General features: G+C 47.7%; 1 protein-coding gene across 1 annotated transcript in view; it reads right to left on the bottom strand.

Moving 5' to 3' along the window:
- Positions 1-26,735, bottom strand: part of LOC139262932 (testican-1-like) — a 782,508-nt gene that overhangs the window by 548,295 nt on the left and 207,478 nt on the right. The window contains exon 3 of the mRNA XM_070878252.1: positions 4,520-4,565. Within this exon, the coding sequence (XP_070734353.1) occupies positions 4,520-4,565 (46 nt within the window). The remainder of the gene's footprint in view (positions 1-4,519; positions 4,566-26,735) is intronic.

The following is a 26,735-nucleotide window of genomic DNA, read 5'->3' as shown; positions in this document are numbered from 1 at the left end:
TTCTGTCTTTTGCTTTTGCCTCCTTTTTGTTTCCCTCTGTCTCCCTGCATTGGTTCCCATCCCATTCTGGTTTTCTGGGCAATTACTCCGGAACCGCCCATCTGCTGTCAAGGTTCTGCCTGGTGGATGATTGGTGGGGAAGGGTTCCGCCAATGTCAGATTGTGCCGCCCGCCCATGCCGGATGTTGGAAAAGTGCCATTTTCATCAGTTATGCTGGCCTCCAGTTGACCTGCCGCCTGCCAGAAGGACTGCTCGGGAAAAGCAGGTCTGACCTGGATGGCAGTCGGGCAGCAGTGAGATTGGGTGGGAGGGAGGGAGAGATGGAGAGCAGTCAGGCAGCAGTGAGATCGGGCGGGAGGAAGGGAGAGATGGAGAGCAGTCGGCCAGCAGTGAGATCGGGCGGGAGGGAGGGAGAGGTGGAGAGCAGTCGGGCAGCAGTGAGATCGGGCGGGAGGGAGGGAGAGGTGGAGAGCAGTCGGGCAGCAGTGAGATCGGGCGGGAGGGAGGGAGAGGTGGAGAGCAGTCGGGCAGCAGTGAGATCGGGCGGGAGGGAGGGAGAGGTGGAGAGCAGTCGGGCAGCAGTGAGATCGGGCGGGAGGGAGGGAGAGGTGGAGAGCAGTCCGGCAGCAGTGAGATCGGGTGGGAGGGAGGGAGAGGTGGAGAGCAGTCGGGCAGCAGTGAGATCGGCTGGGAGAGAGGGAGAGATGGACGGCAGTCAGGCAGCAGTGAGATCGGGCGGGAGGGAGGGAGAGGTGGAGAGCAGTCAGGCAGCAGTGAGATCGGGCGGGAGGGAGGGAGAGGTGGAGAGCAGTCGGGCAGCAGTGAGATCGGCTGGGAGAGAGGGAGAGATGGACGGCAGTCAGGCAGCAGTGAGATCGGGTGGGAGGGAGGGAGAGGTGGAGAGCAGTCAGGCAGCAGTGAGATCGGGTGGGAGGGAGGGAGAGGTGGACGGCAGTCGGGCAGCACGGAGAACGAGAGGCTGGTGATCTGATGGCAGTCCGGCAACATGGAGAATGGGTGGGAGGGAGTGCTGGAGGCCATCACATCACGGCAGCCGAGCGGATGCTGCACCATATGAGTGGGATTGCTGGAAAAGAGTTGGGTGCATGTTGCATTACTTTATTGCTGATGGTGATGTTTAAATTGGATGGCATAAAAGCGACTGAAATGTATCTAAGCTGATGGAGGCTTTTTTGTTGGACCTTGCTGAAAGTCCTTCATTGAGAAGCCCAATGGTGAAGGGAAAATTATTATGAGTAACTGTAAAGTGTTCAGCATGTCACATTTTGTACATCCAAGCTGATTAATTAATTGTGTCACACAATGTACTGCAATGTAACTGATGACCATCTCATCTCAGGGGTGGCAATCCTCCATGTTTGGCCTCGAAAAAATAAGGTTGAAGTGCAAGCCTTAAGGTCTGCCCTGCAAGTAGGTAAACTGAGAGTAATTGATTGGCAGGCTTCCTGCATTGGTGATCCTTCCTTGTTATCTTGCGATGGCCTGATGACAGGACCCATACACTGCAGTCAGATGTGGATGGAAAGATATTCCTGATGAAGCAGATGACCTGAGGGACAGATGTGTATTTCTCGCAACACACCACACATGACATTAAAATGACACATGCACCAACAGAAGATCAGCAATGTGAGTGTATTTACAAGTGCACAATAACAAAGGTTACATAAGATTATTACACTTACATAAATTTACAGGAGCAACACCCACCCCTCTACCTGGCACCACCACCTCCCTTCCCCCCCCTTGCAGCGATGTCCTCTTCTTCCCCACGCCTACACGATGGCGTGGCGCTCCCCTGCCCATCACTGCCTCTGGTTGAGAAAGTTCTGCAGGAGGGCAGCGGGATGTGTGCAGACGTATGCATCTTGGTGAAAAGGTTGGGTGTGGGACCGAAGGCGCAGGGATCTCCTGCTCCTCCAGATCTGTCTGCCTTAAGGGTGTGGGGTCGGGGGCTTGCACTACGTGTGTAGAAGCCATCTCTTGCCTCATGGCCTCAACACGTTCCAGTGTGCGCTCCAAGACTGTAATAGGTCCATCCTCTGATCATACTGCTGGGTGAAGGAGACGATGCTGCCAGCTATCTCAGCCATGGTCTGCAGCATGTCGTGATCTATATCCATGCCAGTGCTTGATTGTTGCACCATCTGGTTGAGTACAGAGAGCCGTAATTCATCTGTAGGTGGATGCTCGCTGCTGCTGGGTGCTGGCGCCTTGCTTCCCATTGAGCCATGGCCTCTGCACTTGGTTGAGCTTGCATCTGTGGAGTCCGTTGGAAAGCCCAGGAAATCGGAGACACTTGGCTCACATGGCAGGAGACTGATGTCAGCAGCTTCTGGCTCCTCCAGGTCAAGGGGCAGAAAGATGGGCCCTCGTCTTTCTCCTATTCTTCCTGGCCCTGGATGGTGGAGGTGGCAGCAGCGGAAATGGGTGATCTGCAGGGGGGGTGCAGGAAGGATCCGGTGTCTTTGGGTGTGGAGAACGTAGGGATGGGAGATGCTGGGGTCCCATGGTTTCAGTGAAGGCCAGAGGTCGATGGTCTCTAGATCTGTGCTGTCCGACTCAGGATCTGCAAGTAGAGGACAACATTTCAGTCTGTCGGGCGGGGGGGGGGTCGGTGATGGTGGTCAAGCTGAGATGTGAGCCATTCCATCTCACATTATGCCAGCAAGGTGTTCCATCTGTACATGTCCACACCAATAATGGGCGACAAAGTGTGCGTTCAACCATGAGTGCCTTAACATTGCATGTACTTTCATGCCATGAGCATCGCTGACACCAGAGATGAGTATAACCTTACCGCACGGTAGCACCGGATCTGCATCAATGTCTGTGGTTGCACGGCGGTGGTCACTCACCAATTCCAATGCACGCTCCTCCAGTCTGGTCAATTCGACCACATCTTCTTGGCCTCCTCCCACTGCACTCAGGCTTGCTTGTTTGGCTGCTTGTTTTCTCTGCACAAAGAAACATTGCAACCTATAGCCCCTTTGCCAATGCCCCCCCGCCCCCCCTACACACTCCCACACACACACACATCTGGTGCACAACGTTTTTGGCCTTGGAGAGGAGGGGGCGAATAAATTTGTACTCACTCTTACTGACGGCAGCAAATCATTCCAATGTTTGCGGCATTGGTCCCCATCCCGCTCAACGTTGCCCATTGCAGTCACCATCTCACCGATGTCCATCCAAAGGTGTCAGTATTGGGCTGGTGGAGGCTTGCCACGACCATCCCGGGTGAGTTAGTTGTACCTGCGCTCCACCTCTGTCACTAGCTCCTCCAAATCCTGTTCATTGAACCACGGAGCTCTGGGCCTGGTTTTGGCAGTCTTCATTGAAGATTCCTGGCCAGTCATCCTCAATGATGATGAATGGCTATTGAAGAGTTTGTGGGTTTAAATTTCTCACACTGCCCCCTCTGCAACTCAGACTGCCTCCTCTCCAATGCCACCTCTCTGCTCTCTAACCTCCAACTCTCTCCTCTCCCCTCTCACACTCACAGGTGGAATAAAGTGCTCTCCTTTTATGCGCATGTGCAGTTCCCCAATCAGCCTCCAAGGGCCATGAACGGACTACACGTCGGATCAAGAAAACTACAAAAAAAACAAAACCCGAAATCTCGCGCATGCGCAGTGGAGGCCCTTCAAAGATCCCCGTGTGGAGAGGCCTCTAACTGATGCACAGTAGTGACGTCGGCCGCCGAGTCCCGTTCCCGCTCACTCCCGGCCGCCGCTGCTGCCCACACAATGGAGCCGAAAATGGCTCCCGACAGGACCGGGCGGCAAAAACGGACCTCCCACCCGGGGTAGCCGGGACCAAATTTGGGCTTTCAACATTTGATAGATGCTTGTACCATTATGGCACAACGATCTAAACCATGGTTATTGAAGTTAAATTAATAAAACATCTATTATGTGCTGTAATTTTATTTATAGTATCTTTTTGTATGCACTGACACAACACGTTGCAAATCCCAAACTCAAAAAAGCATATTTTTGGCCTACTTTTAAATAATTATGTATCTTTGTAAATGTATATGTGGCCTACAGAGAAGTACTGATTCTGTACATTACCCAAACTGCCACAGTCACAAAATGCTTGTGGAGCATTTATGATTCATAAAAATCGATTTCATTGAATATTCTTCATACACAGTTCAAGGGATAGTTCAGGGGCACACAAAATATAACTTAAAAGTTTCAATTTTATCCCTTTGCTTCCACTCAGCAGAAGTTCTACTAAGTTTGAATTATGTTTGAACAGATAAAATTAAAAACTTTAATGTTATTTAATATGAAAGACTCAGATATTTTCTTGAAAATCATATACAAGTCCTCTCATGTTTCTGAGATTAGTATACAGAATTCTTATTAAAACAAGATGGTACCTGCTCCATCTTTAGTTCCATGTAAACTGGTTATTTCAAAAGTTGCTTAACAATGGAACACATCTATAGATATATTACAGCAGTTTTATGAGTCAAATAAATCATACCTTGGTCAAATGGCTTGTTAGGATTCCAGCTTCTGAAATAATCATCCTAAAAGAATAAAGAGGAATGATAAAATCAACATGTCCCCAATGCTTCCCTATCACAACATTATCTTTAGGGGGCCGAAATTTCCCCTTTCTATAAGACCCGTGGCCACCTGAAAGCAGACAGATCTTTAGAGATAAAAGACAAAGGGGCCAAAATTGCCCACCGCCCAAAACGAGTCGCACCTACCGCTCTTGAAGTGCTCCGTCCGCCCCAATGCATGGGCTGACAATCCGGAGAAATTCAGCTTTTTGGTTGCTGTTCCGGTCGGAGCGGTGTTGGTGTAGGGAAAAGGGCAGAAGTGCAGTCGGATTGGAGTAGCTGTCACTAGTGGGGCAGAAGTGGGGACAGGTCGGAGTAGCCAACACTCTAAGTTATCAGCGCTGCGTTGATGACGTCATCGCGCTGGTGCGTCACAACGTCCCTCACCTTCAGTTAAAGGGGAGGGCCGCTGTGAACTCTGCAGCCACCTTAGTGGCAAACACTGGGTCACCAGGGAGGGTTTCGGCCTGGCCAGCAGCCTGGCACCCCCTCTTGGGTGCCATGCTGCCTGTTGGGCATAATTGTCGGCCCAACCTGGCAGTCGGCTGACAAAAAAAAATAACATGGAGTCGCTGGCAGCGCCACCTCCCCTTTAAGGGCCGCCGCACCGCCAAGCCACAGAAAGGGTACCAACAGCAAAGGCTTTTGGGGGCAGCGACCTGTGGCGGGGCTGCTGATGGTGGGCAATTTTCGAAAGGGGCAATTTCCCGCGGGGCAATTTCAGGAAGGGGTCGCCACCGGTCGGTCAGGGGTCGGCGTGCACACGACGTGGCGGGAAAACAGGCGGATGGTCCCCTACATCACTCTAAAACTGAGAAAGATGTTATAATAAAATGGCAGCCCCTCCGCGGAGACTCGACGGCCAGTTCGCACCGACCCGTGGCTGTCGCGGGCCTTGTAGAAAGGGGCAATTTCCCGGCCCCAAACAGTACAAATGAGTGATAAATGTAAATGTTATGGCCCAGTTAACTTCAAAGTATCTATAGCTTGTACTTCAGCATTAGCCTCATAAAACAATAGGGATGAACTTCCTTCAAAATTACTTTTATATGTAAAAACCAAGTGCTCTCCAGCAGTATAACTTATTAAAACCTATGGTCCACTGACCTCTTTGCATGAAACAAGCAAAATGCTTCCAGATGGTAAAGCAGAATAACTACTTTCTTTTGTAAAAATGTTTTCACAATTGCACCTAGAGCTACTAAAAATTTGAAGGGCTGGATGCAGTTCACTGGATACCATTCAAATAATAGTATACAGTAATAGGTCACAAAGCACATTGCAGAAAAAAGATACTCAACTCAGCAAAAGTGTATCTTTGTTGTTCTCAAAGGTACCTCTCTACATAACAGTTTTCTTTATAAACAGAATATGAGTTGTAGAAATTGCAATACTTTTAGGGATTGTCCATAATTTCCAAAAGGAATGCACAAAGCCACTCTGAGGAGGCAGCATCAAGTGACACAGGATAAAATGTACATGAAGGAGAACCATGATTATTTTCACTTTTAAAACTTAACAGTTTGGAAGGGAGAGGGTGGGCAAAAGCTGTCATTTAAACTTGGCAATGTTCTGCCCTCCCACCTCAGTATTGTGATCCCACGCTAATGGAGGGAATTCCCAGAATTCAGAGCAGCACAAGAACAAATAGTCAACAAGATATGTCCCGTTTGATCGTCTGAGAATGTTTGGCCCCAGTTGCAAAAATCCTGCTCATCCCAACTGCAATGGACTGTGCCACCAATTCCCTCGCTTGACAGTGCAAAGCTTGTCCTGAACTGCTATGGAAGTTAGGCAATCCCACCATTCATAGCACAGTTGAAAGCACTCCACTAACAGTGCAGCACACATTCTAAGGAAAGGGGAAGGTACTGCTAATTGTTGAGTTGTCAACAGGCTTAAATGACACTCTCATCTGCACCACACCAAATGACGAAGAATCCAAATGGCCAATAGACCAGGAAGCTTTTGTCTATCTTTCAAACTGTCATAGATCAGCAGCTGGTGAACTGAGCTTTGTGGGAGCCCGTCAGTACACATGCACTGAATTCTGTTTACCTTTTTCCCCACACAAGAGCAATGTGAGCTGGTAGTATAATCGTGGCTGAATATTTGTACCACTCTTAAAAATACACTCAATATTAGACCACTTGGTGCAGCATAACTAAGGTATAAAAGGACTGAGTGGCATTACAGCACCAATATGAACAGCAGCACATATACAATGAGTATAACTGTTAAACGGGAGTAAAAAAAAATTCAAAACTTGCAAGCAACACTGAATACTTAAAAAGATCATTTATACTAGTGCTTACAAACTCCTCAGAGAATATGAAGTTATCCTGTTTTTTTTTAAAACTACTTGCTCAAGAGGAAATCATGAAACAATTTCACAATCATATACGATAATAACAGTATCAAAAATCAAATAGATTTGAAGTTCAAAAAAGTACAAACCTCGACTTCCTGTGTAGGTAAGCAAAAAACAAAGGAAAGAGAAAGTGTTACATCATTAAAACAAATACAGGTATTTAGAATCATAGACTGATAGAGCACAGAAGACCATTCGGCCCAACATGCCTGTGTCGGCTCTTTGAAAGAGTTCTCCAATTTGTCCCACACCCCTGCTCTTTCCCCATAGCCCAGCTAATTGTTCCTTTTCAAGTATTTATCCAGTTCCCTTTTGAAAGATATTACTGAATCTGCTTACATCACCATTTAGGCAGTGCATTCTTGATCATAACAATTTGCTGCGTAAATCCCCCCTCCCCGTCTTCTTTGATTCTTTTTCCAATTACATTAAATCTGTGTCCTCTGGTTAACGACCCTTCTGCCACTGGAAACAGTTTATCTTTATTTACTTTATCAAAACCCTTCAAGATTTGTCAAATCTTCCCTTAACCTTCTCTGCTCTAAGGAGAACAACCTCAGTTTCTCTGGTCTCTCCATATAACTGAAGTCTTTCATCCCTGGTACCATTCTCATAAATCTCCTCTACACCCTCTCCGAGGCCTTGACATCCTTTCTAAAGTGCGGTGCCCAGAATTGGCCACATTAGCCTAGTTTGGTCCTAATCGGTGTTTTATAAAGGTTTAGCATAGCTTCCTTGTTGTTGTACTCTATGCCACTATTTATAAAGCCAATGATACTGTATATCTTAACCGTCTTCTCAACTTGTCCTGTCACCTTCAACGATTTGTGAATGTACACCCCAGGTCTCTCTGTTCTTGCACCCTCTTTAAAATTGTACCATTTATTTTATATTGTGTCTCTTGATTCTTCCTATCAGATTGAATCATTTCACTGTGTTAAAGTTTAGAAACGTATTTAAAAAAGCAGTTTTAAGGAATGATAGGCTTTAGTTTGGTCTTGTTGGTGCTAGGATCATTGTGATCGCAATTCTTAAGAGAAGGAATCGGCTCATTTTGTCACAATTGCGAATTTAACCTGAGTGGAGTGGGCTGAGGGAAGGAAGGTTCAACACTCCCATCCTTCTGCACTTTGTCTCCATTTCCCAGGCAGCATCTGGCACAGCACCTCATGTCCACCTTGCCAGAAACAAGGGCAGCAGGAGGCAGTGCCAGTTAAGCTGATGGTACAACTATTCTGAAATAGAAGTTACAATAAAACATTTTAAAAAAATTTGTCCTCAAGAAAGATAAAGCTACAGCAAAAGTTTACTGTTTAAAACACATGGTTAAACGGTGGCATTTCCAGCAGCCACACAGAATTAGACTCATCAAAATTCTAGTAGCTGCTCCCCATCAATAAAATAAACAGCCTTTTACAAAGTATTTTACTTATTAACACAAAGAACAAAGAGAGACAATAGGGCTCGCTTTCCATTGCTTACTCTCCCACTGATCTTTCAGCAGATTTGAATGGGTAGGGGGTGGGTGCATTCCATTGTTCTTGTCCTATGTGTGCTACCCCCAGCACCCCCGCCACCCCCCTCACCTCCCTCCCCATTTCCCAGGGGCTGGTTATTTTGGGGAAAACTATGTGGGTGGGTTTATGTAAACATTATGTTCAGTGAGATAAATATGACCAGTGTCTCCCACCATTTGCATTGTTTGAACGGTGGACACAAGGGTTGTCTATTTAGCACAGGCTTCCAACAATCAAAAATAATCAGAAAGGGCAGTGAAATTTTCATGAGAGCTGGGACTGTGCAAGTACTCAGAATATGGCTTTGCACAGGCTAATTTAAAAAAAAAGATTGGTTTGCAGGTAGCATGGAGGCTACCTTTATTTGGACATTGCAGCAGGCCCTCAGAGGCCTACAGCATCAAGAATCAGCCCTCTTTCCCGATAGAACCCCTGGAGGAAGCCAAGAGCTTGTTTCCCATATCCAAAGCAAGATGGAGGACTGGGATCAAGGAAGCCATTGTTGTGGCAGATGAAACACCCAACAGTCCAACCCCAGGAGATGCATCCCAATCATCAGTGAAAGGTGCAGAAAGCCCGAAGCTGCAAAAAATGTCCACAGGCAACTCAAGTTAATCGCTCCAAACAAAAGCAGCACCAGTCACAGTAGCTAGGGTTGTCAGGAATGTCAACCATGGACCTAATAAAATATTAGCACACAGATAGATGTCAGCCTTCCCATGTCCTGACCACAAGTATTGTTCGACTCTGCCATCTCAAAAAAAAGAAAGGAAAAAATAAGAAAGAAAATGAACAACCAGAGAAACAATTTTTCCACAGCGTCAGTTGTAGCACGTTCGCCTTGGTGTCAGAAGGTTGTGGGTTCAAGTCCCACTCCAGGGACTTGAGCACATAAATCTAGGTTGACACTCCAGTGCAGTGCAGTGCTGAAGGACTGCTACACTGTTGGAGGTGCCGTCTTTCAGACTCACCCTATCCCTATCCAGTGCGCCACAATTATCAGTGCGTACGCCCCAACAATCGACACAACAGATAAGACCAAAGAAGGTGTTTACTCCAGCCTCGAACAATTCCTGTCCAACGGACGTTAAACCGAGGCCCCTTCTGCTTTCTAAGGTGGACGTAAAAGATCCCATGAAACTATTTTAAAAAAGAGCAGGGGAGTTATCTCCCCATGTCCTGGCCTATAGTTATGCCTCAATCAACATAACAAAAACAGATTATCTGGTCATTATCACATTGCTGTTTGTGGGAGCTTGTTCTGCGCAAATTGGCTGCCGCGTTTCCCACATTACAACAGTGGCTACACTCCAAAAGTACTTCATTGGCTGTAAAGCACTTTGAGTGGTACGCTTTGAGGATTAGCGAACGTCTCATGACTCTCTGACTCACCCTATGCCGGAACCAGTGCGCCACAGTTATCAGTGCGTACGCCCCAACACTCGACGCAACAGATGAGACCAAAGAGGGTTTTTACTCCAGCCTCGAACAATCCCTGCCCTGCGTCTCTACGGATGACAAACTGATCCTCCTCGGCGACTTCAACGGTCGATAAGGACAGAGGCCTCTGGGGAGGTGTGATCGGCAGAAAGAGGGTAGGGAAAACCAACTCCAGCGGTACCCTGCTCCTGACAAAATGCCTACAACACAACCTTGTCATCACTGACACCTTGTTCCGCCAGAGGGACAAGTACAAGGCATCATGGCAACACCCTCGCTCCAAACACTGGCACCGCCAGGGATCGCAACGATGTGTGCATCACCCGCACCATGACAGGAGCTGACAACTGCTGGATGGACCACCGCCTAATCCGTTCCATCATCAACATCAATATAGCCCCAAAGCGGTGACAGCAGCAGAAGAATATAAGAACATAAGAATTAGGAACAGGAGTAGGCCATCTAGCCCCTCGAGCCTGCTCCGCCATTCAACAAGATCATGGCTGATCTGGCCGTGGACTCAGCTCCACTTACTGGCTCGCGCCCCATAACCCTTAATTCCCTTATTGGTTAAAAATCTATCTATCTGTGATTTGAATACATTCAATGAGCTAGCCTCAACTGCTCCCTTGGGCAGAGAATTCCACAGATTCACAACCCTCTGGAGAAGAAATTCCTTCTCAACTCGGTTTTAAATTGGCTCCCCGTATTTTGAGGCTGTGCCCCTTAGTTCTAGTCTCCCCGACCAGTGGAAACAAACTTTCTGCCTCTATCTTGTCTATCCCTTACATTATTTTAAATGATTCTATAAGATCACCCCTCATCCTCTGAACTCCAATGAGTAAAGACCCAGTCTACTCAATCTATCATTGTATAAGGTAACCCCCTCATCTCCGGAATCAGCCCCGTATCTCTGTACCCCCTCCAAAGCTAGTATATCCTTCCTTAAATAAGGTGACCAAAACTGCACGCAGTACTCCAGGTGCGGCCTCACCAATATCCTGTACAGTTGCAGCAGGATCTCCCTGTTTTTGTACTCCATCCCTCTCGCAATGAAGGCCAACATTCCATTCGCCTTCCTGATTACATGCTGCACCTGCAAACTAACTTTTTGGGATTCATGCACAAGGACCCCCAGGTCCCTCTGCACCGCAGCATGTTGTAATTTCTCCCCATTCAAATAATATTCCCTTTTACTGTTTTTTTTCCAAGGTGGATGACCTCACATTTTCCAACATTGTATTCCATCTGCCAAACCTTAGCCCATTCGCTTAACCTATCTAAATCTCTTTGCAACCTCTCTGTGTCCTCTACACAACCCGCTTTCCCACTAATCTTTGTGTCATCTGCAAATTTTGTTACACTACACTCTGTCCCCTCTTCCAGGTCATCTATGTATATTGTAAACAGTTGTGGTCCCAGCATCGATCCCTGTGGCACACCACTGATCACTGATTTCCAACCCGAAAAGGACCCATTTATCCTGACTCTCTGCTTTCTGTTCGCCAGCCAATTCTCGATCCATGTAATACATTTCCTCTGACTCCGCGTACCTTTATCTTCTGCAGTGTGGCACCTTATCGAATGCCTTTTGGAAATCTAAATACACCACATCCATCGGTACACCTCTATCCACCATGCTCGTTATATCCTCAAAGAATTCCAGTAAATTAGTTAAACATTATTTCCCCTTCATGAATCCATGTTGCGTCTGCTTGATTGCACTATTCCTATCTAGATGTCCCGCTATTTCTTCCTTAATGATAGCTTCAAGCATTTTCCCCACTACAGATGTTAAACTAACCGGCCTATAGTTACCTGCCTTTTGTCTGCCCCCTTTTTTAATCAGAGGCTTTACATTAGCTGCTTTCCAATCCGCTGGTAACTCCCCAGAGTCCAGAGAATTTTGGTAGATTATAACGAATGCATCTGCTATAACTTCCGCCATCTCTTTTAATACCCTGGGATGCATTTCACCAGGACCAGGGGACTTGTCTACCTTGAGTCCCATTAGCCTGTCCAGAACTACCCCCCTAGTGATAATGATTATCTCAAGGTCCTCCCTTACCATATTCCCGTGACCAGCAATTTCTGGCATGGTTTTTGTGTCTTCCACTGTGAAGACCGAAGCAAAATAATTGTTTAAGGTCTCAGCCATTTCCACATTTCCCATTATTAAATCCCCTTTCTCATCTTCCAAGGGACCAATATTTACTTTAGTCACTGTTTTCTGTTTTATATATCAGTAAAAGCTTTTACAATCTGTTTTTATGTTTTGCGCAAGTGTACTTTCGTAATCTATGCAGAAGCAGTGCCGCAAAAAAATCAATACCGGGGCATTCAAAGACGTAGCCAAGAGAGCCCTATACAGCCAGCGCCTCACTGCTAACCTGGTAACCCTTGATGACCCCAAGATGTAGAATGCCCACAGTGCTTGGTCTGCCCTCCAGGCCACCAAAACCAGTGCCTACGAATAGACGCTCGGTCACTCAACCAGGAAACACCAGGACTGGTTTGATGAGAATGACCAGGAGATCCAAGAGCTAATAAATCGCAAGCGCAGGGCATTTCTGAACCTAAAACAACAACCCAACTTGGGAGTAGCAAAGCAGCATTACAGACGGCTTAAGGCTGAGGTCCAACAAAAAACCCGTGGCCTTCAGAATAGATGGTGGGCGGAGAAAGCACAGGAGATTCAGCAGCTGGCCGACAGCCATGATGTGCGAGGATTCTTCATTACAGCAAAATTCTAAAGGCGCAAAGTGTGTTAAAAAGACAAGCCTGAAGGCTCTGTGCCTCAATTCGGAATAAGGTGGACGAATTAACTGCGCAGACAGCAGTTAACGGATATAATGTAATTGGCATCACGGAGACATGGCTCCAGGGTGACCAAGACTGGGAACTCAACATCCAGAGGTATTCAACATTTCGGAAGGATAGGCAGAGAGGAAAAGGAGGCGGGGTGGCATTGCTGGTTAAAGAGGAAATTAATGCAATAGTAAGGAGGGACATTAGCCTGGATGATGTGGAATCGGTATGGGTGGAGCTGCAGAATACCAAAGGGCAGAAAACGCTAGTGGGAGTTGTGTACAGACGACCAAACAGTAGTAGTGAGGTTGGGGACAGCATTAAACAAGAAATAATGGATGTATGCAATAAAGGTACAGCAGTTATCATGGGCGACTTTAATCTACATATTGATTGGGCGAACCAAACTGGTAGCAATGCAGTGGAGGAGTATTTCCTGGAATGTATTCGGGGTGGTTTTCTAGACCAATATGTCGAGGAACCAACTAGAGAGCTGGCCATCCTAGACTGGGTGATGTGTAATGAGAAGGGACTAATTAGCAATCTTGTTGTGCCAGGCCCCTTGGGGAAGAGTGACCATAATATGGTAGAATTCTTTATTAAGATGGAGAGTGACACAGTTAATTCGGAAACTAGGGTCCTGAACTTATGGAAAGGTAACTTCGACGGTATGAGGCGTGAATTGGCTAGAATAGACTGGCAAAGGATACTTAAAGGGTTGACGGTGGATAAGCAATGGCAAACATTTAAAGATCACATGGATGAACTTCAGCAATTGTACATCCCTGTCTGGAGTAAAAATAAAACGGGGAAGGTGGCTCAACCGTGGCTAACAAGGGAAATTAAGGATAGTGTTAAAACCAAGGAAGGGGCATATAAATTGGCTAGAAAAAGCAACAAACCTGAGGACTGGGAGAAATTTAGAATTCAACAGAGGAGGACTAAGGGTTTAATTAAGAGGGGGAGAATAGAGTACAAGAGGAAGCTTGCAGGGAACATAAAAACTGACTGCAAAAGCGTCGATACATATATGAAGAGAAAAAGATTAGTGAAGACAAATGTAGGTCCCTTGCAGTCAGATTCAGGTGAATTTATAATGGGGAGCAAAGAAATGGCAGACCAATTGAAGAAATACTTCGGTTCTGTCTTCACGAAGGGAGACACAAATAACCTTCCGAATGTACTAGGGGACAGTGGGTCTAATGAGAAGGAGGAACTGAAGGATAGCCTTATTAGGCAGGACATTGTGTTCGGGAAATTGATGGGATTAAAGGCCAATAAATCCCCGGGGCCTGACAGTCTGCATCCCAGAGTACTTAAGGAAGTAGCCCTAGAAATAGTAGATGCATTGGTGATCATTTTCCAACAGTCGATTGACTTTGGATCAGTTCCTATGGACTGGAGGGTAGCTAATGCAACATCACTTTTTAAAAAAGGAGGGAGAGAAAACGGGTTATTATCGACCGGTTAGCCTGACATCAGTAGTGGGGAAAATGTTGGAATCAATCATTAAGGATGAAATAGCAGCGCAATTGGAAAGCAGTGACAGGATCGGTCCAAGTCAGCATGGATTTATGAAAGGGAAATCATGCTTGACGAATCTTCTGGAATTTTTTGAGGATGTAACTAGTAGAGTGGACAAAGGAGAACTAGTGGATGTGGTGTATTTGGACTTTCAAAAGGCTTTTGACAAGGTCCCACACAAGAGATTGGTGTGCAAAATCAATGCACGTGGTATTGGGGTTAATGTTCTGACGTGGATAGAGAACTGGTTGGCAGATAGGAAGCAGAGAGTCGGGATAAATGGGTCCTTTTCAGAATGGCAGGTAGTGACTAGTGGAGTGCCGCAGGGCTCAGTGCTGGGACCCCAGCTCTTTACAATATACATTAACGATTTGGATGAAGGCATTGAGTGTAATATCTCCAAGTTTGCAGATGACACTAAACTGGGTGGCAGTGTGAGCTGTGAGGGAGATACTAAGAGGCTGCAGGGTGACTTGGACAGGTTAGGTGAGTGGGCAAATGCATGACAGATGCAGTATAATGTGGATAAATGTGAGGTTATCCATTTTGGGGGCAAAAACACGAAGGCCGAATATTATCTGAATGGTGGCAGGTTAGGAAAAGGGGAGGTGCAACGAGACCTGGGTGTCATGGTTCATCAGTCATTGAAGGTTGGCATGCAGGTACAGCAGGCAGTGAAGAAGGCAAATGGTATGTTGGCCTTCATAGCTGGGGGATTTGAGTACAGGAGCAGGGAGGTCTTACTGCAGTTGTACAGGGCCTTGGTAAGGCCTCACCTGGAATATTGTGTTCAGTTTTGGTCTCCTAATCTGAGGAAGGATGTTTTTGCTATTGAGGAAATGCAGCGAAGGTTCACCAGACTAATTCAAGGGATGGCTGGACTGTCATATGAGGAAAGACTGTATCAACTGGGCCTTCATTCTCTGGAGTTTAGAAGGATGAGAGGGGATCTCATAGAAATGTATAAGATTCTGACGGGACTGGACAGGTTAGATGCAGGAAGAATGTTCTCGATGTTGGAGAAGTCCAGAACCAGGGGACATAGTCTTAGGATAAGGGGTAGGCCATTTAGGACTGAGATGAGGAGAAACTTCTTCACTCAGAGAGTTGTTAACCTGTGGAATTCCCTGCCACAGAGAGTTGTTGATACCAGTTCATTGGATATATTCAAGAGGGGGCCTTTATGGCTCAGGGGATCAAGGGGTATGGAGAGAAAGCAGGAAAAGGGTACTGAGGGAATGATCAGCCATGATCTGATTGAATGGCGGTGCAGGCTCGAAGGGCCGAATAGCCTACTCCTGCACCTATTTTTTATGTTTCTATGTTTCATCACAGTCACTGCGACCTATGGCCCAAGCACCCAAGGCCCCACCCCACTGCTGGCCAAGAACAGGGAGACACTCATCAAGGACACCAAAGCAGTCAGGACCCACTGGATGGAGCACTTCGAAGATCTCCTTAACCGAGACTATCTTTAACTCGAGTGTCCTCGATTCCATCCTACAGCATGCTACCCGCCACCATCTCAGCAAAACCCCAGTCCTGCACGAGGTAGAAAAGGCCATCCGCCAGCTCCAGAACAAGAAGCCAACGGGAGCGGATGGAATCCCCGCTGAGGCACTAAAGTATGGCGGAGAGGCACTATTGGCACAAATGCATGACCTCATCTCTCTCATCTGGAAGGAGGAGAGCATGCCGGGAGATCTCAGAGATGCAATAATCGTGACCATCTTTAAAAAGGGGGAAAAGTCCGACTGCAGCAACTACAAAGGAATCTCCCTGTTATCAGCCACTGGGAAAGTCATCGCTAAAATCCTCCTCAACCGTCTTCTCCCTGTGACTGAAGAGCTCCTCCCAGAGTCACAGTGCAGATTTCGTCCACTACGGAGTACAACAGACATGATCTTTATGGCGCGACAACGGCAAGAGAAATGCAAGGAACAGCACCAATCCTTGTACATGGCCTTCTTTGACCTTACAAACCTCTGACCTTACACTGTCAACCGCGAGGGACGATGGAGCATCCTCCTCCGTTTCGGCTGCCCCCAAAAGTTTGTCACCATCCTCCGCCTGCTCCATGATGACATGCAAGCTGTGATCCTGACCAACGGATCCATCACAGACCCAATCCAAGTCCGGACCAGAGTCAAGCAGGGCTGCATCATCGCACCAACCCTCTTCTCGATCTCTCTCGCTGCAATGCTCCACCTCACACTGAGCAAGCTCCCCGCTGGAGTGGAACTAAACTATAGAACCAGTTGGAACCTGTTCAACCTTCGTCGTCTCCAGGCCAGATCCAAGACCGTCCCAACCTCTGTCGTCGAGCTACAACGCTTGCGTCTGCGCACATTCAGAGACTGAACTCCAAGTCATAGTCAACATCTTCACTGAGGTGTACGAAAGCATGGGCTTTACACTAAACATCCGTAAGACAAAGATCTCCACCAACTTGACCCCACCGCACAGCACTGCACCCCAGTCATCAAGATCCAGGGCGCGGCCCTGGACAACGTCGATCACTTTCCGTACCTCGGGAGTCTGCTATCAGCAAGGGCAGACATCAACGACGAGGTACAACACCGCCTCCAGTGCGACAGCACAGCCGTTGGCCACTTGAGGAAGACAGTGTTCGAAGATCAGGCCCTTAAATCTGCCACCAAGCTAATGGTCTAAAAGGCTGTAGTGATACCTGCCCTCCTGTATGACTCAGAGACGTGGACCATATACAGTAGACACCTGGAGAAATACCACCAACGATGTCTCCGCAAGATCCTGCAAATCCCGTGGGAGGACAGATGCACCAATGTTAGCGTCCTTGATCAGGCCAACAACCCCAGCACCGAAGCACTGACCACATTCGACCAGCTCTGTTGGGTGGGCCACATTGTTTCCATGCCTGACACAAGACTCCCAAAGCAAGCACTCTACTCGGAACTCCTACATGGCAAACAAGCCCCAGATGGGCAGAGGAAATGTTTCAAGGACAGGTGTTATATATGTATATTATAGATATACTCTCTGTTTAGTCACTGTATAGTTGCATAAGATGGAGACTTGTTTACCGGAGGTACCATCAACAAGGCTCACACTATATACACTATGCTGGCACCACCAGAGGGTGCAACTGGTGGAGGCCCAGGGGTCACCAATACACCACAGGTACCCAGGTATAAAAGGGAGTCCACCATATGCTATCCTCACTCTGGAGTTATATTAAATGGACTAAGGTCACTACAGTTCAAGTACAATACTTTTCCTTGTGGAGTCATTATCAGAGCATCTAAAGACATAACAATTGGCGATGAAATTACGGACTTTCACACAAAAATGGCTACCCTTGGTACGTTGCAGCAGTTCGCAGATGGTGATGATTGGGACGCCTTTGTGGAGAGGCTCGACCATTTCTTCACAGCAAACGACCTGGCAGGTGATGATCCGGCCACACTGGCTAATAAGCTCAGTGCTATCCTGCTCACCAGTTGTGGGCCCACCGTCTATGGCCTCTTCAGGGACTTGCTGGCACCAGCGAAGAAAACGACCAAGACATACAAGGAGCTTGTAATGCTGATCCAAGAACAACTCAAGCCCAAAAAGAGCATCCTCACAGCCAGACACCGGTTTTACACCCGGCAACGGCCCGAAGGCCAGGAAATCGCGAAATATGCTGCAGATCTCAGGAGGCTGGCGGCACCGTGTGATTTCGGCGAACACCTCACCAAAGCACTGTGGGATATCTTTGTCATCGGAATCGGCCACGAGGGCCTTCTTCACAAGCTACTATCTGTGGATACCACAGTCACACTGCAGAAGGCCATCTCCATGGGCCAGGCATTCATGACCTCGACCTGCAGCTCTAGGCGGATGACTCATCCTCAGGACTCAAACCCGGCAAGTATTGTGCACAGAGTGGCGCCTTTTAGAGGCTGGACTGTAGAATGTGAATCTCCTCAGGGGAGAAAGAACAGGCACCCGAGTCCCTTAACTCTGAGTCTGCCGAGGGGAGTTAATCGAGTAGCACCATGCTGGCATTGTGGAGGGAATCACAGGGCTCACCAGTGCCATTTTAAGGACTATGTGTGCAAAGGGTGCAGCACAAAGGGCCACCTCCAGCAAACGTGTAAAAGAAATATGACTCACTGTGTTGATGAGGAGTCTGCAGATGGCCATGAATCCAGCGGGAATTATGAAGAAGTGGTCAGAGAGGCAGCTCAGCCCCAGATAAGGTGTACGGAATGTTTACCTGCACCACAGAATGTTCCCCATTGAGAATGGAAGTCGAGATAAACGGCGTTCCAATCTTCATGGAGGTGAACATGGGGGTGAGCCAGTCAGTAATGAACCAAGAAGCCTTTGAGAGGCTATGGGACAATCAAACTGAACGACCCAAATTGGTCCCGGTTCAAGCAAAGCTGCTCACCTACACCAATGAACTTATCCCAGTCATTGGTAGTGCGAATGTAAAGGTACTCCATGATGGCGCGGTGCACAAGTTACCCCTGTGGATTGTTGCATGTGATGGACCAACGCTACTCGGAAGAAGGTGGGTGGAGAAGATCCATTGGAGCTGGGAAGATTTCATCCCTCTAGCGATCGATGTCCCCTGTGCTCAGAGGCAAAACAAGCCCCCACCTGAGGTGGGATGCATGGAAACATAGGCCCCAAGTTTCCACACGCGGCAAAACAGGCGCCCCTCCGAGCTGGGCGCCCGTTCTTTGCGCCGAAAACGGCGCCTGAAAAAAAACGCGGTATTCTCGAGCGCCTTGCAGCTCGATGTCTGCTTGGCGCGGCGCACAGGGGGCGGAGCCTACCACTCGCGCCGATTTTGTAAGTAGGAGGGGGCGGGTACAATTTAAATGAGTTTTTTTGCTGCCGGCAACCCTGCGCATGCGCGTTGGAGCGTTCGCGCACGCGCAGTCTGAAGTAAACATTGGCACTCAGCCATTTTAAAAAGTGTTGCAGAAAAAGTGAAAATTTGTTTATTGAACCCTTGCAAAGGCTTGTATTTTAATTTTCTTGATATTTCTGTGTGTGAGGGTGAGGGAGTGCATTCTGTAATTAAAGATAGACTGTGATAACCGGGACACATGCACTTGTTTGAGACTATTCAAATTCTTTGTAGCTGTTCAATTTTTAAAATTTTTTAATAAAACCACATTGTCCTTCCATGATCAGCACTGAGGCTTCTTGCAGCTTTCTCCCCCTGCCGTCGGTCGGTCCCGACGGCAAACCGCTGCCTGAAAGGCCTGCCTGAAGCACTTTCACACAGGTAGGAACATGGTTTATTTAATCTTTTCTTTGCTTATAAATTTTTATTCAGGTTGGATTTATTTGTAGAATATTTGTATAAGTATAACTAAGGATTTATTGTAGAATTTAATGACTTCCTTCCCCCCCTCCCCCCGACCCCCACCTCGTTCCCGACGCCTAATTTGTAACCTGCACCTGATTTTTTAATGTGTCGACAAGGTTTTTTCAAGCCTACAAAAATCTTCACTTGCTCCATTCTAAGTTAGTTTGGAGTACGTTTTCACTGTGGAAACTTTCAAATCAGGCGTCAGTGGCCGGACACGCCCCCTTTTGAAAAAAAAATTCTGTTCAAAAGTGAAACTGTTCTACCTGACTAGAACTGCAGAAGACTTAAATGTGGAGAATTCCGATTTCTAAGATACTCCGTTCTCCACCAGTTGCTCCTAAAAATCAGGAGCAAATCATGTGGAAACTTGGGGCCATAGAAACATAGAAAATAGATGCAGGAGTAGGCCATTCAGCCCTTCGAGCCTGCACTGCCATTCAATGAGTTCATGGCTGAACATGCAACTTCAGTACCCCATTCCTGCTTTCTCGCCAAACCCCTTGATCCCCCTAGTAGTAAGGACTACATCTAACTCCTTTTTGAATATATTTAGTGAATTGGCCTCAACAACTTTCTGTGGTAGAGAATTCCACAGGTTCACCACTCTCTGGGTGAAGAAGTTTCTCCTCATCTCGGTCCTAAATGGCTTACCCCTTATCCTTAGACTGTGACCCATGGTTCTGGACTTCCCCAACATTGGGAACATTCTTCCTGCATCTAACCTGTCTAAACCCGTCAGAATTTTAAATGTTTCTATGAGATCCCCTCTCATTCTTCTGAACTTCAGTGAATACAAGCCCAGTTGATCCAGTCTTTTTTGATAGGTCAGTCCCGCCATCCTGGGAATCAGTCTGGTGAACCTTCGCTGCACTCCCTCAATAGCAAGAATGTCCTTCCTCAAGTTAGGAGACCAAAACTGTACACAATACTCCAGGTGTGGCCTCACCAAGGCCCTGTACAACTGTAGCAACACATCCCTGCCCCTGTACTCAAATCCCCTCGCTATGAAGGCCAACATGCCATTTGCTTTCTTAACCGCCTGCTGTACCTGCATGCCAACCTTCAATGACTGATGTACCATGACACCCAGGTCTCGTTGCACCTCCCCTTTTCCTAATCTGTCACCATTCAGATAATAGTCTGTCTCTCTGTTTTTACCACCAAAGTGGATAACCTCACATTTATCCACATTATACTTCATCTACCATGCATTTGTCCACTCACCTAACCTATCCAAGTCACTCTGCAGCCTCATAGCATCCTCCTCGCAGCTCACACTGCCACCCAACTTAGTGTCATCCGCAAATTTGGAGATACTACATTTAATCCCCTCATCTAAATCATTAATGTACAGTGTAAACAGCTGGGGCCCCAGCACAGAACCTTGCAGTACCCGATTAGTCACTGCCTGCCATTCTGAAAAGTTCCCATTTACTCCTACTCTTTGACAACCAGTTCTCAATCCATGTCAGCACACTACCCCCAATCCCATGTGCTTTAACTTTACACATTAATCTCTTGTGTGGGACCTTGTTGAAAGCCTTCTGAAAGTCCAAATATACCACATCAACTGGTTCTCCCTTGTCCACTTTACTGGAAACATCCTCAAAAAATTCCAGAAGATTTGTCAAGCATGATTTCCCTTTCACAAATCCATGCTGACTTGGACCTATCATGTCACCTCTTTCCAAATGCGCTGCTATGACATCCTTAATAATTGATTCCATCATTTTGCCCACTACCGATGTCAGGCTGACCAGTCTATAATTCCCTGTTTTCTCTCTCCCTCCTTTTTTAAAACTTACATTGGCTACCCTCCACTCAATAGGAACTGATCCAGATTCTATGGAATGTTGGAAAATGACTGTCAATGCATCCGCTATTTCCAAGGTCACCTCCTTAAGTACTCTGGGATGCAGTCCATCAGGCCCTGGGGATTTATCGGCCTTCAATTCCATCAATTTCCCCAACACAATTTTCCGACTAATAAGGATTTCCCTCAGTTCCTCCTTCTTACTAGACCCTCTGACCCCTTTTTTATCCGGAAGGTTGTTTGTGTCCTCCTTAGTGAATACCGAACCAAAGTACTTGTTCAATTGGTCTGCCATTTCTTTGTTCCCCGTTATGACTTCCCCTGATTCTGGACTGCAGGGGACCTACGTTTGTCTTTACTAACCTTTTTCTCTTTAGAATCTATCAAAACTTTTGCAGTCCGTCTTAATGTTCCCTACAAGCTTCCTCTCGTACTCTATTTTCCCTGCCCTAATCAAACCCTTTGTCCTCCTCTGCTGAGTTCTAAATTTCTCCCAGTCCCCAAGTTCACTGCTATTTCTGGCCAATTTGTATGCCACTTCCTTGGCTTTAATACTAACCCTGATTTCCCTTGATAGCCATGGTTGAGCCACCGTCCCTTTTTTATTTTTATGCCACACAGGGATGTACAATTATTGTAGTTCATCCATGCGGTCTCTAAATGTCTGCCATTGCCCATCCACTGTCAACCCCTTAAGTATCATTCGCCAATCTATCCTAGCCAATTCACGCCTCATACCTTCAAAGTTACCCTTCTTTAAGTTCTGGACTATGGTCTCTGAATTAATTATTTCATTCTCCATCCTAATATAGAATTCCACCATATTATGATCACTCTTCCCCAAGGGGCCTCACACAACGAGATTGCTAATTAATCCTCTCTCATTACACAACACCCAGTCTAAGATGGCCTCGCCCCTAGTTGGTTCTTCGACATATTGGTCTAGAAAACCATCCCTTCTGCACTCCAGGAAATCCTCCTCTACCGTATTGCTTCCAGTTTGGTTAGCCCAATCTCTATGCATATTAAAGTCACCCATGATAACTGCTGCACCTTTATTCCATGCACCTCTAATTTCCTGTTTGATGCCCTCCCCAACATCACTACTACTGTTTAGAGGTCTGTACACAACTCCCACTAACATTTTTTGCCCTTTGGTGTTCTGCAGCTCTACCCATATAGATTCCACATCATCCAAGCTAATGTGCTTCCTAACTGTTGCATTAATCTCCTCTTTAACCAGCAATGCTACCCCATCTCCTTTTCCTTTTATTCTATCCTTCCTGAATGTTGAATACCCATGGATGTTGAGTTCCCAGCCCTGATCATCCTGGAGCCATGTCTCTGTAATCCCAATCACATCATATCCGTTAACATCTATTTGCACAGTTAATTCATCCACCTTATTACGGATACTCCTTGCATTAAGACACAAAACCTTCAGGCTTGTTTTTTTAACACCCTTTGTCCTTTTAGAATTATGATGTAGTGTGGCCCTTTTTGTTTCTTGGTCTTTGTTTACTCGGCCTTCCACTATTGCTTTTTACCTTTCTACCATTTGTTTCTGACTCCATATTACTTCGCCCTATCTCGCTGCATAGGTTCCCATCCCCCTGCCATGTTAGTTTAAACACTCCCGAACTGCATTAGCAAATGTTACCCCTAGGACATCAGTTCCAGTCCTGCCCAAGTGCAGACCGTCCCTTTTGTACAGGTCCCACTTCCCCCAGAACTGGTTCCAATGTCCCAGGAATTTGAATCCCTCCCTCTTGCACCACTGCTCAAGCCACATATTTATTCTAACTATCCTGCTCCCTCTACTCTGATTAGAACGTGGCACTGGTAGCAATCCAGAGATTACTACCTTTGAGGTCCTACTTTTTAATTTAACTCCTGGCTCCCTAAATTCAGCTTGTAGGACCTCTTCCCGCTTCTTACCTATATCGTTGCTACCTACATGTACCACGACAACTGGCTGTTCACCCTCCCTCTCCAGAATGCTCTGCAGCTGCTCCGAGACATCCTTGACCCTTGCACCAGGGAGGCAAAATACCATCCTGGAGTCTCGGTTGCGGGCGCAGAAACTCCTATCTATTCCCCTTACAATAGAGTCCCCTATCACTGTCACTCTCCCACTCTTTTTCCCACCCTTCTGTGCAGCAGAGCCAGCCATGGTGCCATGAACTTGGCTGCTGCTGCCCTCCCCTGATGAGTCATCCTCCTCAACAGTACCCAAAGCGGTATATCTGTTTTGCAGGGGGATGACCGCATGGGACCCCTGCACTACCTTCCTTGCACTGCTCTTCCTGCTGGTCTTCCATTCCCTAGCTGGCTGTGGACCCTTCACCTGTGGTAAGACCAACTCGCTACCCGTGCTACTCACGTCATTCTCAGCATCGTGGATGCTCCAGAGTAAATCCACCCTCAGCTCCAATTCCGTAACGCGGTCCGTCAGGAGCTGGAGGCGGATACACTTCCCGCACACGTAGTCGTCAGGGACACCGGAAGTGTCCCTGAGTTCCCACATGGTACAGGAGGAGCATATCACGTGACCGAGCTCTCCTGTCATGACTTAACCCTTAGATTAACTTAAATTGGCAACAACAATGCTAAAGTTTACTCACTGACATTGAAGAGAAAAAAAAACTACTCACCAATCACCAGCCAATCACTTACCCCCTTGGCTGTGACGTCACCTTTCTGTTTCTTTCTACTTCTTTTTTGCCCTCTCCCTGTAGCTGCACAAGCTGGGCCTTTATAGGCCTCTCGCCGACCCCGGACTCACGTCTCTCCGACGCACCTCCCGACGCCTCTCGTGGCCTTTTGTAGGCCTCTCGCCGACCCCAGACTCACGCCTCTCCGAGGCACCTCTCGACACCTCTCACGGCCTTTTGTAGGCCTCTCGCCGACTCCGGACTCACGCCTCTCCGAGGCACCTCTCGCGGCCTTTTGTAGGCCTCTCGCCGACCCCAGACTCACGCCTCTCCGAGGCACCTCTCGCGGCCTTTTGTAGGCCTCTCGCCGACCCCAGACTCACGCCTCTCCGAGGCACCTCTCGCGGCCTTTTGTAGGCCTCTCGCCGACCCCGGACTCACGCCTCTCCGAGGCACCTCTCGCGGCCTTTTGTAGGCCTCTCGCCGACCCCAGACTCACGCCTCTCCGAGGCACCTCTCGACACCTCTCGCGGCCTTTTGTAGGCCTCTCGCCGACCCCGGACTGACGCCTCTCCGAAGCACCTCTCGACACCTCTCGCGGCTTTTTGTAGGCCTCTCGCCGACCCCGGACTCATGCCTCTCCAGCACCAGAGAGCAGCACAGCACCTGAGGCACAGATCACTCACCACGACTGTGCGGAGATGATCCAGCTGAGACGACCCGAACGCACCTTCCAGGCTCTAGTGGCAGGACTCCGGAGGAAGAAAATCGGATCTAAAAGCGACTTCCCAGCTTTGGTGGCAGAACCCGGGGAGAAGAGGATCACAGCAGCCGACATCGTGGACGGAAGAAAGTTGGTGCCCAAACTACGAGGTGAAGCGCTGAAGGAAAAGATAGCGGCGGCCAGGCCACGAGGTGCAGCGCTGATGGAGCAACACGTGGTACCAAGCAAAGAAGAGGATTGGGGTAAAGATAGCAAGGCTCTCTTAAAAGGGACCAGCAACCCACCACACATTTTCACTCAATGTAATAACAACTGTGAGCTAAATGTAAAGCTTGTAATTGATGATCAGAGTTTTATACATGTAACAAGCAAAGAAAGGTCGGGCAATTGCGATCAGTGCTATAGTTTATCTACAATAAGCAATGAAACATTGTGCGAGGCAGGATTTCAACTGTATTCTGATAATGTAGCGGGCAAACACTCATCGGAAGCACACAGGTCCTGCGAGTTACCCGATGCTGTAGCCTACACCCCTAGGACCAGAGTGATGCACCACAGAGTGTGGCCACAAGCAGCTAATATATACAAGCCGCAGAGTAAGCGATCTCAGGAGGGCAATGGCACCGGTATCAATACCCTGCCCCTGATCGGCTCCACCTCTCAGGCACCCGATGGCACCAACCGCCACGAGTCTGAAAGAGCAAACTGCGCTAAGGCGCAGCCCCCAGACCCCATCACCAGCAAGGCTACACCCGGGAACGAAGGGTCATCCGCAACGGTTCTTCTAATTGGGACCGGGACCAACCGGGGTCCCAAACCAAGTAATGCCCAGGCAAGCAAGTTAGCAGTTCCCTGTGCACTGCTAGACGACTGCACCTCTGGGAGTAGCAGCGACCTGGGGTGCAAGGAGAGGACAGGGAGGTCACAGCATCTGTAAACCTGCCCGACGCTAGGAGCGACGGCAAAGGCCCCGAGAGCAGGCAACTCAAGCCAACCGGGTTCCCACTGCCAGCACCAGGCAACACGCCGCCATCAGACTATCTGGACACCATCCAGCAGCTCTGGAACTAGCTTGTCCTCACACAACAGTGCTGACCTCAGCACTGATTCCAAAGATGTACCATCAATGTATCTCATCAGTCAAATGTACTTGCCTCACAACTGTACCACAAATGCAATGATGTAAATGCAAATTTAGCCCCACTGCATCATCAAACCATCCCAACTGGTAACCACTACCCAACGTTGTGGCAATAAGTACTTGGGGGTTAACAGGGAGAGAGCCAAGCCAAAGCACAGCCAAGGTCCAAGGGCTATTGGCACTTAAGTCTGGGGAGAGCTAAGCCAGAGCACATAGTGCAAAGGTTTTGGCACAAAAGACTTGGGGGAGAGTGATGTTATATATGCAGACTATAGATATACTCTCTGTGTAGCAACTGTATAGTTGCATAAAATGGAGCCTTGTTTACTAGAGGTACCATCAACAAGGCTCACACTATATACATTATGCTGGCACCACCAGAGGGTGCAACTGGTGGAGGCCCAGGGGTCACCTGTACACCACAGGTACCCAGGTATAAAAGGGAGTCCACCATGTGGTATCCTCACTCTGGAGTTATATTAAATGAACTAAGATCATTACAGTTCAAGTTCAATACTTTACCTTGTGGAGTCATTATCAGAGTATCTAAAGACATAACAACACCCTCAAAGCCTCCTTGATAAAATGCAACATTCCCACCGACACCTGGGAGTCCCTGGCCAAAGACCGCCCGAAGTGGAGGAAGAGCATCTGGAAGGGTGCTGAGCACCTCGAGTCTCGTCGCCAAGAGCAAGCAGAAAGCAAGCACAGGCAGCGGAAGGAGCGTGTGGCAAACCAATCTTCCCACCCACCCTTTCCTTCAACGACTGTCTGGCCCACCTGTAA

Source organism: Pristiophorus japonicus, chromosome 4, assembly GCF_044704955.1.
Source record: "Pristiophorus japonicus isolate sPriJap1 chromosome 4, sPriJap1.hap1, whole genome shotgun sequence".
Classification (NCBI taxonomy): domain Eukaryota; kingdom Metazoa; phylum Chordata; class Chondrichthyes; family Pristiophoridae; genus Pristiophorus; species Pristiophorus japonicus.
The sequence above is the reverse complement of the archived record's forward strand: the minus strand, read 5'-3'. Positions and strand labels throughout refer to the sequence as shown.